The 13,881-nt window shown below is 34.3% G+C and overlaps 1 protein-coding gene and 1 pseudogene across 3 annotated transcripts in view; one reads left to right on the forward strand and one right to left on the reverse strand.

Moving 5' to 3' along the window:
- The window catches only part of SENP6 (SUMO specific peptidase 6), a 99,946-nt gene that overhangs the window by 56,115 nt on the left and 29,950 nt on the right, over positions 1-13,881 (reverse strand). For both annotated transcript variants that reach the window (XM_081034395.1, XM_081034394.1), the window contains exons 4-5: positions 2,783-2,925; positions 1,658-1,762 (exon numbers count right to left, since the gene is read on the reverse strand). In XM_081034395.1, coding sequence (XP_080890521.1) covers positions 1,658-1,762; positions 2,783-2,925 — 248 coding nt within the window. The remainder of the gene's footprint in view (positions 1-1,657; positions 1,763-2,782; positions 2,926-13,881) is intronic.
- Positions 8,077-10,553, forward strand: LOC308490874 (BTB/POZ domain-containing protein KCTD3-like; annotated as a pseudogene). Its single transcript has 2 exons — positions 8,077-8,281; positions 8,337-10,553. The product of its transcript is annotated as a BTB/POZ domain-containing protein KCTD3-like (transcript).

Genomic DNA, 13,881 nt, shown 5'->3' on the forward strand with positions numbered 1-13,881 from the left:
TGACTTGTCTTTGAATTTCAAAATCTTTTTAATGATACATTGCAACAGGACTAATAAATGTTTATTCTGTAAATAAGAGATAAACATAAGTAGAATCTGTTCTGCTGAACTGACTTGTCAGGTTTTTCTTATTGCCCCTAGAACTTCTTGTCAAGTATTTTAACTCTGGATTATTTCTTTAAATACAAAATAATTCAGGTTTTTATTTTTTTTAAAGAAACAATATTTCACTAGTAAATATCAGTTCCTATTGACACAATCTTTTATACAGATGAGCAATGATACACATGCAAGGTGTAACAGATACTGACACCTACAATAAAACAAAGCAAACCAATTTCCAGACTGTAATCAGATTTTTTAACATAACCAATGACGAAAGGAGGGGAAAATAGGACACAGTGCAAATAATTTCAAACTAATAGATAACTTCAAAAGCAGTAATAATTTTGGTTGTAGAATATATCACTCGATTATAAATTAGTATTTCAACTTAGACCACATTTTCAGAATGTCAAGAATACAGATATTTATCAGCGATGTATTCTATCAGTGTGATCAGTGTGTGAGAAACTATGCCTCCTACCTTTCTTTCCTCTCCCCTATTTATTCTCCTTTTATTATTTATTCTCATGAATGTGCCACAGGTAGGCCAGAGAACTTGATTTGTATACTTTACAGTAAAACAAGCCAATTTTTGGTATGTGCAGTAATTTAACTTTCTTTTTAGTTGAATTTCTTAAATATGTTACGTGAAAACTATGGTAAAAAAATGTATTTAAGCAAAAAAAAGGTTTTCTTACTAACATATGAAAAAGAGTTAAGGTTTTTTAAGTCAAAAATCTATGCTATAGCAAATCTGTAAATAATAAATTAGCAAGGGTTTCTAAGAGGACACATTTTCTGAATGAGTAGCAGTCTAAAGTGACATTTTTAAATAATAAAGAACAGCATCGAACATACATACCAAATCTTTAAATTTTACTAGTTATAAAAAATTTTATGCAATAATTCATAATGCAAGAAATACAGGGATTATTTATTTAATTATTGGGAGTCTAAGAATTTCTTAGTCAAAGGAAATTGACTCAGAACTGAAATTTCATAACCATCCAAAAATGATTATGAAAAGCTCAAAAGCATTTAAAACACCAAGTTTTCTCCACTGTTACTCTCATTATTTCAAGGTTGAAGTAGTATTTTCACAATCAATAAAAACATCCAAATCTACTAAGACAAAATTTTCTCAAACATTTAAAACTAATAATATGATTTATTTTGATGCTATAAAATCCTATAAACCTTACAAAGAAAGTAAGGTAATAACTGTAGTTTTACTCATCAGAGCTAAACCACTAACTGAAGATTTTTCTCTCAAATGTTGTAAGTTCAATGCTGTAAAATTAGGAAAATTTAATGGGAACATAATGCAATAGAATGGCTTTTATTTATAAAGTCTCTACTTACAGTATGTGATTTATTCAAAAGTAGATATAAAATAAAAAAATTCTAGGACATGAATGTTTTTGGAGATAATGAATATACCTTTACAGACAATGGAAACAGTAAAATTCCACATAGTAAAAAAAAAAGTGAAAATAACATTTATTAAAGGGATAGTATGTATATACCAAACAAAGACAATTAGAATTGTTACCTTTGAGCTGCTGTTTTTACTATTGGTGTCTGTGCATTAGCATGTTGAAAACGTCTACCTTGAACTACAGTTCCAGAACATAGTGATGCATTCTGTGTATTTTCACTGCAGATTCAAGAAACAAAGAATAATTTGAACAGTGGAAAATTACACACACATGCAAAATAAATCCTTGAAAATCTGAGCACATGCACAAAAAAACGTTTACCACTTAAAAAGAAAAATGTATAGATAAACCTAACTGGCCATGTTGAATTATCCATTAGTAGTTTTCCATTTTCTGAATTTGTCTCTGAAGTTTCCAATCCAGTTCATGAAAGAAGATAAAGAATAGAAGAATACAAGACTAGAAATCAGGAATCCTAAATAAATGTTTTATACTATAAGATTTCTGATAAATTAATTCTGATATATTTTCTCTCCTTATTCTCTATTTAGGGACTATTTATAAAAAAGCTTTTAAACTATGAGGATAACAAGGTTTTCTTATATGCCCAAATAAAAACATGTTAATTGTAAAAAAAAAAAAAGAGTCCTAAATTCCACACCTCATTCTGCCACTGACTCAAAAGTTGCTTAGTCTTTATGTGCCTCAGTTGTCTGTCTATAAAACAAAGTAGAAATGAAATAGTGATTTTCAACTCTGTTTCTAGGAGATTTAACAGCCCAATCATATCAGTAACAGTGGTGCACTATGACAAGCAGTAGGAAAAGTGGGCTCTAACTACAAGACAAATAAGAAATCTTTAAAATAAGAAAAATAAAAAAAGTCCCGATAAGAATTCTCTAAAGGAGACATGATCATCCACCCAATGATGCCCTCTACTTTTCACATCATGGTAGAGATTTTACTAAGTGTATGAAAGCAAGCTCCTCTCATGAAATTCTAGTCTATAGAAATTTTTCTTGCAATATTTATATTTGGAACCAAGAAATCACTGAAGTCAATCATACTCTCAAGATTCAAAGCAAAAAATTCTCACACTGGGAAAACTCTACCTCTTAGCCCTACTGACAAAGTGACAAGAAAAGGTATAGACTGGGTCAACTGGCCGACAAAGATAGTTAGTTTTAGTGTCAAACCCTTTATCTTTTATGTAGGAAGGTGTGGTAAAGTGCCTATACCTCAATTTCTTATTGTTGCTCAACATATTAAGTCCAATTGGGTTGCCTTTCAAAGGTTTTAAACTTTCAGTCTTGTTTCGTCTTGCATATGTCTTCCAGGAATCACCAGAACTAGTAGCAACAATTTCAGACTGACGATTTAACTGTACAAAAAAAAAAATCCATAAATGTTAAAGAGTCAATAAATGCCACAATATGACAATTTATCAACGATTTGAAAACCCATTCCTTAAAAAGGTAGTAAAAGTGTACCAGCTATTAGGGAAAGGGGAGGATGGCAGTGACATGGATCTAAGAGTAATTCAACTATAATACTTTTTTCTTAAGGACAACACAAATATATAGGAACATGGGCATTTATGACATTATTTTCCTTTCAATTAAATATCTCAAAAGATATTTGGGAAAGTTAAAAGAGAAGAACAGAAGGGGTGAGGATAGAGAATCTTAGGATAGCTCTTTTCCAAGAGTAAAAAGTAAACATTTCCCCTGCTTAACAGGTCTTGCTGCTATCTGTAGGGCAGTATAGACAAATACCGCATTTTATCTCACACAAGGACTTGGCCTTAGCATCAAAGTTTCCATATAAACACAGAACCCAAGATATCTTCATAAGTTCACAGTTGCACATGATAATATAAACATATCAATAACAATCACTTTAGGTAGATCACAATTTGACAACAGAATGCTCCATTCCTTGGGAAGTTCTCAACAAAGAATATTACTTTTATTACATTCATTGCACAGAACATTTAAAAGCTGCTTTCACACACAAGACAAAGGTCTTCAGTTCTTAGTGATGATTTACCCAAAACAAAAATTTAAAAGTCATTCTTATACACTTTAATTTTATTTTTGAAACAAGTCTAAGATTTTATTTTAGCTTTTACTCTTTTACAAGAAAATATAGTCATAAGAAGATAGCAACTTGCTTTTTTTCCCAATTACTTCTATAGAAACCTAACAGTTCCCTAAAAAAAATATTTCACACCGAAATAGTCCTAAGGAGAGAGTTCATGGTACCAGCACCATTCTTGTTTTTAAGTGTAATCTACATTACATAATTACAAAAAGACCTATTTTGGACATGCTGCTTGTCACTTTCTCTTCCTTGAGATATTTCTTTACTTCCTAATCTTTTACAGCCATGTATTTCAGACTTCTTCGGGTAATGGCATATTAGGTAATGCAGATCAATCTTCCCTCCACTCTCTGAAACCAACTAGAAAAGCTGGACAAACCACAAATTAAAAAAAAATAAATATGTTTCAGGCATTTGAGGGCTACCAAGGCATAAAGAATTAAGAATTGTAGATCAGGGACAAAAAAACTCAAAAGTCTAAGCCCAGATTCCTATTTTTTCCCTAAGGCACCTTTTGATTCCAGTAGATGCAGCTGAGAGCTGAGGAGCTACGACGAATTTCCAACAGATTCAGGGAGCTAAGGAGACAAAAAGTCGAGTTCATGTAGTACAGAGGGCCTTTGTAGGGACGGAGTCCCAGAGAGCAGTTTCCAGGCTCTTGACCTCACATGGAAAGGTGCTGGCTTGGGTAGTAGATGGCCATCAGCTGTAACCAGTTAGCCATTAGCCACTGATATAACTGCCATGGCTACGCAAGCAAGGGGGTTGGGTGTTTTGGCAGAGAAGCGGACTGCGGATTGTGGCTAGAAAGTGCCGTTAGCAAGCGGATTACATGGAGGATCGTGTGGATCCTACTTCCTGTGTCTCGCCCGGCCGCCAGCGAGACTGGGTGCAGGAAGACCCCTCATTGGGGTACTGGCGGATGTTTGCTTTTCTGTCTCGACCAGCCGCCAATGAGAATATAGTGGTATGAACCCCCCATATATGGCTCCATTGGTGTTCCTGTTGGTCTCACCATATCCTGCGTGCTTGTGCGGGGAGCGGGAACAGAATCCCCACATTACACTGAGCCTCAAATTATCTCTGATTTTTCACATCAGTATCTACCATTCATAAACTAGCTCATAAAGAAATAAGAAAATATAATCAAATCCAAGAGAAATAACTGAAAATAGTGAACAGAATTATAGGAAATAAAAATAATGAGGTTATCACACTCTTTCATTTCCATTAGTAGGCGACTACAACCAATTCTGCATTTGGTAACCCTTTTTTCACAGAAAACATCGTGTTATTGTGGAAAGATAATGACTTAGGAATCAAACAGACCTGTTGTCACTTTCTAGACACATAACTTTCCTTGTAATCCTTGAGGTTATTTCACACATTAACAAATACTCAAATTGCCTAGCCCTGGAATGGGCACATAGGAATTCAGTAACTATTAGATCCCGCTCAATTACAAGCTCATATATCTTCAATTAATAAACCCACGAATTATTTTATCATAAACAATTGGTCATTAAGCTGCATTCAGCCAAGAAAAATTAGGCCTATCCAGTCACCGTGATCGAGGCCTATTCCCATATTGTTTTTTTTAGATGCCCTCAGTCCATGGTTCTTCAAGTGTGCTTGCACGATCCACAGCATCAGCAGCACTTGGAAACACTTTAAAAGCCCCACTCAGACCTAAATCAGAAACTTTGAGAGTGGGGTCCAGCAATCTATTTATAAAATCTTCCAGGTGATTCTGATCTGATGTACATTCATGTTGGGAGCCATGGCTCTAGTTGATTCTGACACACATCATGTTAAGAATCTTGAAAGGAAAAATTCTCCATTAAAGACTGATCATATAATTTCGTTCCTCTATATAGGTAATTACAACTAATATTTATTCAGTGTTTCCTATGTGTAGGCATTATGCTAATTACTTTATATTCAATATCTCACTTAATCTCCATATTTTATACATTTCAGTAGTTCTTCAAACTGGGATTTAGCACCGGAAACATCAAGTCAATTACTTGGCACTACTGAATGACACAGGACTAACATGTTCAAATTTCCCACTTCAGTTCTTTTTTCTCAACAAAATCTCCTTACCATGTGTGATTTAAACTTTATTGAAAGTCAGACTAAAGATCACTGAGCTTAAAAGGCAAAGTAACTTCTCCAAACTAGTTAAATGGATTTGAAAAAAAGACTGATCTAACTCCAAAGCCTATGCTTTCCCCTATTACAGTGCATGAGAAATTTTTATAGTGTTATTTGTAGAACTATAAATACTGATTCTTTACAAGAGGCAAAAACAATGTTATTCAAAAAAAGACTCAAATACATTAGGATACAGAACATCACGAAAAATAAGGGAACTATACTTAAAGTTCCTTTATATAAATGCAGAAAGTTAATCCTTCCCCTTAAGAATTGTTTAAACTAAAATTATCTCACCCAATTATATAGGCACATAACTCAGCTTATCCAACCGTATTTCTGATTAAGTGCTCATACATTTTCAAATTTTCTTTCTGAGAACACATTTGGGCATAGCGACTGACAACCTAAAGCCCATCATTAAAGCAAGACATATATATATATATATATATATATATATATATATATATATATATATATATATATGCCAAATTATGCCAAATTCTATAGGCAACAGAATTGGGAAATTTAAGAATTTGATCAACCACTTCAATCAGCAACAAGTCAACCAATACTTCTAGATTTGTCAGATAACCATATCACATGAAAAACATATATTGTCAAATTCCCTTAGACAAGGTTCCCTAACATGTTATATTTAGAAGATAGTTGGGGACAAGGGGTGCGGGGGAGGCGAGATCACGCCATAGGAGAATCACAGGATGTAAATTTGTAAAAGATTCTCTTATAACACAATTATACACCTATAGGATAAAATTCCAGCTGCTAGAAAATTTAGAGATGTTTAATTAAAATACAACATAAAAATCATTTTCCATGCCTGGCACATCTACCTCTCTCTGCCTAAGAAACAATTTTTATTTTTTATTTTATTTGTGTTCTTGGTAATCTACATCAAATCTTTTGGGGAAATAAGGTGTAAATAAATAAAAACTGAGCCATTTATCGCTGTCTCAGATTAGAACACTACTACTATTTGAGTCAAGATGACATATTCAGTCTGGAGGTTTTCCTCCCCTCTGATCCCCTCTTTAGCAACCTAAGAGTTTTCTTGCTAATACAAGCACAACACCGGGAAAACTACTGTGTACAGATGAATTCACACAAAATAATCACATGGTTACAAAACCAATTATAAACATGGGCCTTACTGATGTCAGATAAGCAACTATAAACACATTATAATTAGCAAAAGAAAACCAGTTTACAAAGATTCAATAATACTGCATTTAATAATGCTAAATGTTGCTATTTATGGAAGACTTGCTAGTGTCACGCACTATATGGATTACAGTGTCATAATTCTCACAGCCATCCTGTAAAGTGGGCAATTAGCACGTCTAGAATATTGTCTGATTAACTACTCTAATATACCACCCATCCAAATGCTATACGTATCCCTCACTTGATAGCAATCTATATACGACAACATTTATACAGTGTAAACAACAGTACAGGGAATCACCAAACTCTTTCTCTAAAGGGTCAGACAGCAAATACGGCTTTGTGGGTCATACAGTCTCTATCAAAGCTACTCAATTCTGTCCAGATAAATTAAATCTGTTGTTGTAGCACAAAAGCAGTCATAGACAATAATACATAAACAAATGAGCACAGCTTTTCCAATATGGACAAAACTTTGAATTTCATATAATTTCCACATGTCATGAAATAGTATTGTCCTGATTTTTTTTAACCATTCAAAAAATGTAAAAACTATTCATATTCTAGTTTATAGACCATAGGTTGTGGGCCAGATTTGGCCTGTGAGCCTTGGTTTGCCAAGCACTATATTATAACATTAATCATTAAGTGACTGGCTAGCATAGCCAGTTACTAGAAATTAAGCTCTATAAGAACAAGAAACTTGTCTGTTTTGCTCCCTAGCATCTAGAACGCTGTACTCAATACATATTTGCCGCCTGAATATTTTACTGGGACTGCTAAGTGTGCAAAAATTATCAACATGTGGTATTTTCCATCCAAACTTATCACACATCACATAGTCAATCTGACCAAAACCAAGTATGCGAGAAATTTAGTACCTAAGAACTTCAGATATAACCTAAAAGAATCTATTAAGTTGATCATTAGAGACATTAAAAATGTACATTAAAAGCATTTCAATTCTTAAAAACAAAATGGAAACAGTGAAGAACTAGACTATAAATTATTGAAAGAGAACCAATAGAAGTTCTACAAATGTTAAATGTCATTCAAATGTTTAAAAAAAAAACAATGGATAGATTAAATGGCAGATATAAGTGAATTTGGGTGGCAGTTCCCAGGAGAGGCCAGGTCCAAAAGAGGTGGAGGCCAGGACATACAAAGTGAAGGGGAGGAGGCAACGCGAGAGAGCCCCCCCAGGCTGCAGGAAGGTTGGGAAGGCTCAGCGCACCAGCTGCGACCACGTGGGGCAGGAGGGCAGTGTGCGCACCCAAGAAGATGGCGGGAGGGTACTGCGGTAGCAGCTTCACCATGGCGGTGGTCAGCAATGACAAGATCCTGAAGCTGAACATAGAGGGACCAGATTTAGTACCTCAAAACAAACGCTAGGTGGATTGCAGATTCTTTTCTTTCCAGTTTGCTGAATGGAAGAATTTCAACCCTTCAAAATGAAACTGATGCTATATTTATTGATGTAGATCCAGCAGCATCTACACTGATTTTAAATTTACTCCAGACAAAAGAACTAGGCTTAAGGGGAGTATGAATGTTCTCGGGTATGATACAGAATTTTCATTAGTAAATTAGCAATCACTCCATTAGTAAGCCTTGTCTTATGTCAATTGGAGCACTTATCTTGAGGCAGTGTCCTTTTTCAAACAACACAACTGATCGTCTGCTGATTCTAGGAATGGACTAAATTCTACAGAAGGTGAAGCTGGGGGAAATGGTACCCAAACTGTTCTCTCTGGAAATGGAGAAGAGACTGTTAGGCTAGAATTTCCTGTAGATCCATGAAAGGTGCTAATAATAGGCGGCAGCTACAACTGGATTGTAGCTGCATATGCCCATTTTGTTGTGTGTTATAGAATCAAAGACTCTTAACGATGGTAACAAGTGCTTACAATCCCATATTTGGATTGGACTGAATGAGTAGCTTTAAATACAAAAGTGGTCAGAGGTCCACATGGAGACAAAGACATAATGGTTGCTGTTGCCTCAGTAGTATCATCTTATGGAGTGTTCAAGATGGAGGAAGTGAAATTGGAGTGTTCAGCTTTGGTGTTCCTGTAGATGCTCTCTTCTTTATCGGTAACCTGTTGGTGGCCTGAAGTAATACAGGGAAGGTGGGACTGTGGAATGCTGTCACTCAGCACTGGCAGGTTCAAGATATTGTTTCTATAACTAGTTATGACACTGCTGGGTCATTCCTTCTACAAGGATGTAACAACGGATCAATATAGTGCGTAGAAACACAGAAGTTTCTTTTGCAAATGAAGATAACGATCTTCTTGTAACTGGACTTTACAATGATCCTTCAAATAATGCTATTACTGCTTTGACTGTTTATGTCACACCCAAAACAAGTGTCAGTGGTAACTAGATTGAGAATGCCTATGGTATGAACTCTGGAGCAGTATGAGTTATTGTGGAGCACCGAGAGACAGTTGGGTCAGGCCCTCAGCTTTTTTAGACCTTTACAGTTCACCGAAGATACTTTCTCTGGAGGAGACAGAAAATCATGGAAGCTATTCCTCTGGAAACGACACAGGACCTTTTGGAGAGTGAGATAATCAACAGGTGTTTATTCAGAAAGTTGTTCCATCTCTAATAAGCTGTTTGTAAAACTCTCATCTACTGGGAAAAGGCTATGTAAGATCCACGTTGTTGACTATACTACAATATTCTCATTTACAGTGAGAGAATATGAGGGGTTCTGTAGAATGGGTTCAAGGCTAAGGCACTACTTGTTCACAGGCCATACAAATAGCATTCAAATCTGACCACTGCCATGGATATGGTTAACAAAAGTGAAGATAAGGATATAGGTGGTCCCACTGAAGAAGAACTACTAAAATTACTGGATCAGTGTGATCTGAGCACATCTCGCTGTGCTACACCTAACATCAATCCAGCAACTTCTGTGGTTCAGCATAGCCGTCTTCGTGAATCAAATTCTAGCCTTCAGCTCCAATACCATGAAACCATCCACGAAGTTGCTACTCATGGTTCCATGAGGCCTTACAGAGAGAGTCCTTCGTTAGCAAGAGCATGGAGGAACAAGAGCTTTCAGTTATAGGGGCTTCCAGACTATTAATTTGAACAGAAATGTAGAAGGAGCTGTGCCTGAAAATGGTAACTTGGGTCCAATACAAGATGAAGTAAAGTGAGCAACGGGAATGTAATGTGTCTGAGAGAAAGTCTTCTGGAACAGAAATAAAAAGTGTGAGAGAATCAGATATTGGATTGGAAGCACATAAAATAGCTAAAGCTTGTCTAGAATCCAAGAAAAGGTCATCAGAAGATGAAAATGAAAATAAAGTGAAGTTAAGAAAGAAAGGATTTGGAGGAGAAGGATTCCTTGGAAGAAAGAAACTTCCTTATTTGGAAGAGGAGGACTCCTTGGAAGAAAGAAAGTTCCCTATCTGGCCTTGTCCCCAAGTACTTCCAATGGAGGGACTGACTCACCTGGTACTGCGTCCCCATCCCCTACAAAGACCACTCCATCCCCTGGGTATAAAAAAAAAAAGTGATTCTTCAGGTCAAGAGTACAGCTTGTGAAAACTCACCAAAATGAATAGTTGTTTTGTTAATTTAGATGAAAGCTAAACATTACTGGATTTCAATGCATTTGCTTTTACACCAAACTTTACAAGTTAAAACTGGACTTCATTTCTTATTTTTTTAACAGAATCACCTGGAGTAAGGGAGATAAAATAACTGTACCCCTTTCAACCTTTTTGAAGACTTTTTTGTTTTATAAGTAAATTTAACGAATAGTTTGTAAAGCAAGAGTACATTTCACTGTGTAGCTACTCCCTGGATTTTGAAACTATAGTACCATATCTTAATAAGATGATGCCAATGTGCCAATGAGCACCAATTTAAAGCATGGGAACCAACAGACTGCATTCCCCAATCTTGACTATGCCTGAGACTTGTCTTGCAATGTTATCGTAAATGAATCACATGATTCTCTTTGGACTTAGTCTCTCAATCCTTATTGTGATTGCAAAGTGTTTACCAAATATTTAATGAGTGGCCATGTTTGTGAAAAAATATCATGTAATTCAAAAATACTATTAATGTTGAATAGCAAATTATATTGTGTACTAGGAATTCCTTTAGGATAATTTTAATTGTAGGTAATTTTCTGTTTCTCATTGTTGGAGTTCTTAAATCTTAGGCAGCAGCACCAATATTAAATGCCCAAAGTCCATTTAAGCTTCCTTTAAAGTTGGAGCAATTATCTGTGTTTGAACAAAAGAAATAAAAATAATAATGAAGGACAAAGCTATGAGTGCCTAGAAGGGAAAACTGTACCAGTTGCTAGTCTGCCTTGTTTTAGGAGCCACTGTATTTTTCAGTGTTAATAATCAAGATAATCAAATCACGATGCGGCCTTTTGTTAAGCTTACGAGACTGAAGTTTTGAATTTTTGGTTAAAGATTTTGGCAGTTGTAAAATGTTATTTTGAATGTATTTTAAATTGTAAGAGAATAAAAAAAATTTGTATTTTTTGTTTCATTTAATTGGAATGATTTTCAAGTTTCTGCAAATAGGGTAACTGTAAAATTAAAGTGCTACGCATTTTTTGGTGAAAAATGTATATATTCCCATTCCAAGAAATATAATAAATGAGTCAAGTTGAAATAAACTTTTTCAAGTTTACCACCTTGCCTGTGATTTAACAGCAGTTCTTTTGTACTTATTTATCAATTAAGTTCTCACCTACAGTACATAATTCTCACCTACTGTGTTAAGAGTCTAAAAACCCCCTGAAAGGAACAATTTGCAATAAGGTCTAGAATCTCATTTGGCACATAAAATAGTAGAGCTTCCTATCTTCCCTTGTTTTACATATATTTCAGTTTAAAGTTTACCACATTGCCAATGATTTCATAGCAGTTCTCCTGTACTTATTTATCAATTAAGTCAAAAAGTATTAAGACTTTTTTAAAAAATTTAGTGAATTGAAAGCTAGAACTGAAGGAATTACCTAGAATATGATACAGAGATAATTTCTTTCTCTGTCCTTTATCCTTTATATAAATATATATATATACATATACATATATAAATATATATATATACACATATATATGTTAAAAAATATTTTTAAAAATGATTGTCTTATATCTAAGAGCTCCAAAAAGAATGTGGAAAGGCAATATTCACAAATAGCTTGAATTTTTTCAGAATTAATGAAAGACATGCACTCTAAGGAGGCACAATGAAAGGGCAGAAGCCCAAATGCAAAGAGGTTATTCTGTGAAACAGAAGAGGAAGAATATTAAGACACTTTGAACCAAAATAAGGTCTTTCTCCTAATTCCATGCTCATTTTCAAATGGAGAAAAAGAGCGATATTAGTTTAAATCAGTAATTCATATGGACCTATATATTGCCCATAAACCATTAAAAATCCAGGGATATATAAACCCATAGGATACACATGCATTTTCTAAAAGGATAAATAGGCATGGACAGCTTAAAGAAATCAACTCCTAAATCCTCAATCTCCATTTTTACATTTTCTTTAAAAAACTGCTTTACTTTAAAGCCTATCTATAAAAAAAAAGGCATTATACAATATCTCCTTCCCCATCTCCCATTTCGCAACAGACCTTTTCCCACATTATAAAACAAAGACATAATTCTCACCTACTGTATTAAGAATCTAAAAACCTCCTGAAAGGAACTATTTGAAATATTAGTATATAGAATCTCTTTTGGCACATAGTAGTAGAGCTTCATATCTTTCCCTGTTTTACATATATTTCTGTTAAAAGTGAACCATGGGTTAGAAAACTGGGTATTCTGGGCCACAGTAGGATTTTCTTAATTCAGCTATGCTGCAAAATGGAAAAACAGAAGTGATGAAAATTTGCATTTATGAACTTTGTATCTTCTACTCTAATTATTTTCAAAAAAAAAAAAAAAAAGCACCACTCCAAGGAAAAATAAAGTGAGAACAACTCAAAGAAAGCATATGGTTTTTTAAAAAAAAGACTGAAATCTGCTGTGCCATATTACAATGAGGTAACATATTCAAGTCAAAACTAAGGCCATATTTTTTTGCCTTAGAATTCTGAAGTGAAATACAAATTGTCTGTCATGAAAATACAAATTAATATGTATTATTTGAAATGAAAAACGAAAATAGACTTTGTAAAATATCAACATTTCACATCCTTTACCATGTGCAACAGGGCATATACTTTTTTTTTAATTAAGGACATCTGCAAGCAAAAAAGAAAAAAATTGAAGACCAATGTCATAGAAGTTAGTAATGGAAAAAACCTTTTATTTTTCCCCACAAAGTTCACTGTTTTTGTCCCCCTGAAGAATATCTAAACAGTAGTACCCTAAGGAATCGAGATGTAAAATAAAAGCTTGAGAAAACTGAAATGTGAAAAACCTTATTATAATTTTTCAGTGTGCATAATTTTATAAAGACAAACTTTAGAGTATTAAGAGAAAAATTGCAAATTCTATAAATTCCCTAAATTATGACAAAATAGAGATACGTAAAAAAAAACACCCCTACAAAGATGGAGGGGGAGTAAATTTTAAAGTTCCTAAAATATTATTCAATGGTGAGTATAGGAACTATGTGAAGAGGGTGCTATGTCAGATTAGCAAAAGTTCAAATTTGACCATAAACTCCCCAAGGTTACAAGAAATAGGAACACTCATATATTATTAGCGAATGGCAAGTGCTAACCTATGAATAAGGCATTTGGCAATATCTAGCAAAATTACCTGTAAATTTACCCTCTGAAATAGCAACTACAATTCTAGGAATCTATCCCACAACGATACTGTACAGATATGAAAAGACATAAGCACAAGGCTTTATTAAAAGCACTACATATAAAAGCAAAAGA

Source organism: Rhinolophus hipposideros, assembly GCF_964194185.1.
Source record: "Rhinolophus hipposideros genome assembly, chromosome: 3".
NCBI classification, from domain to species: Eukaryota; Metazoa; Chordata; class Mammalia; order Chiroptera; family Rhinolophidae; genus Rhinolophus; species Rhinolophus hipposideros.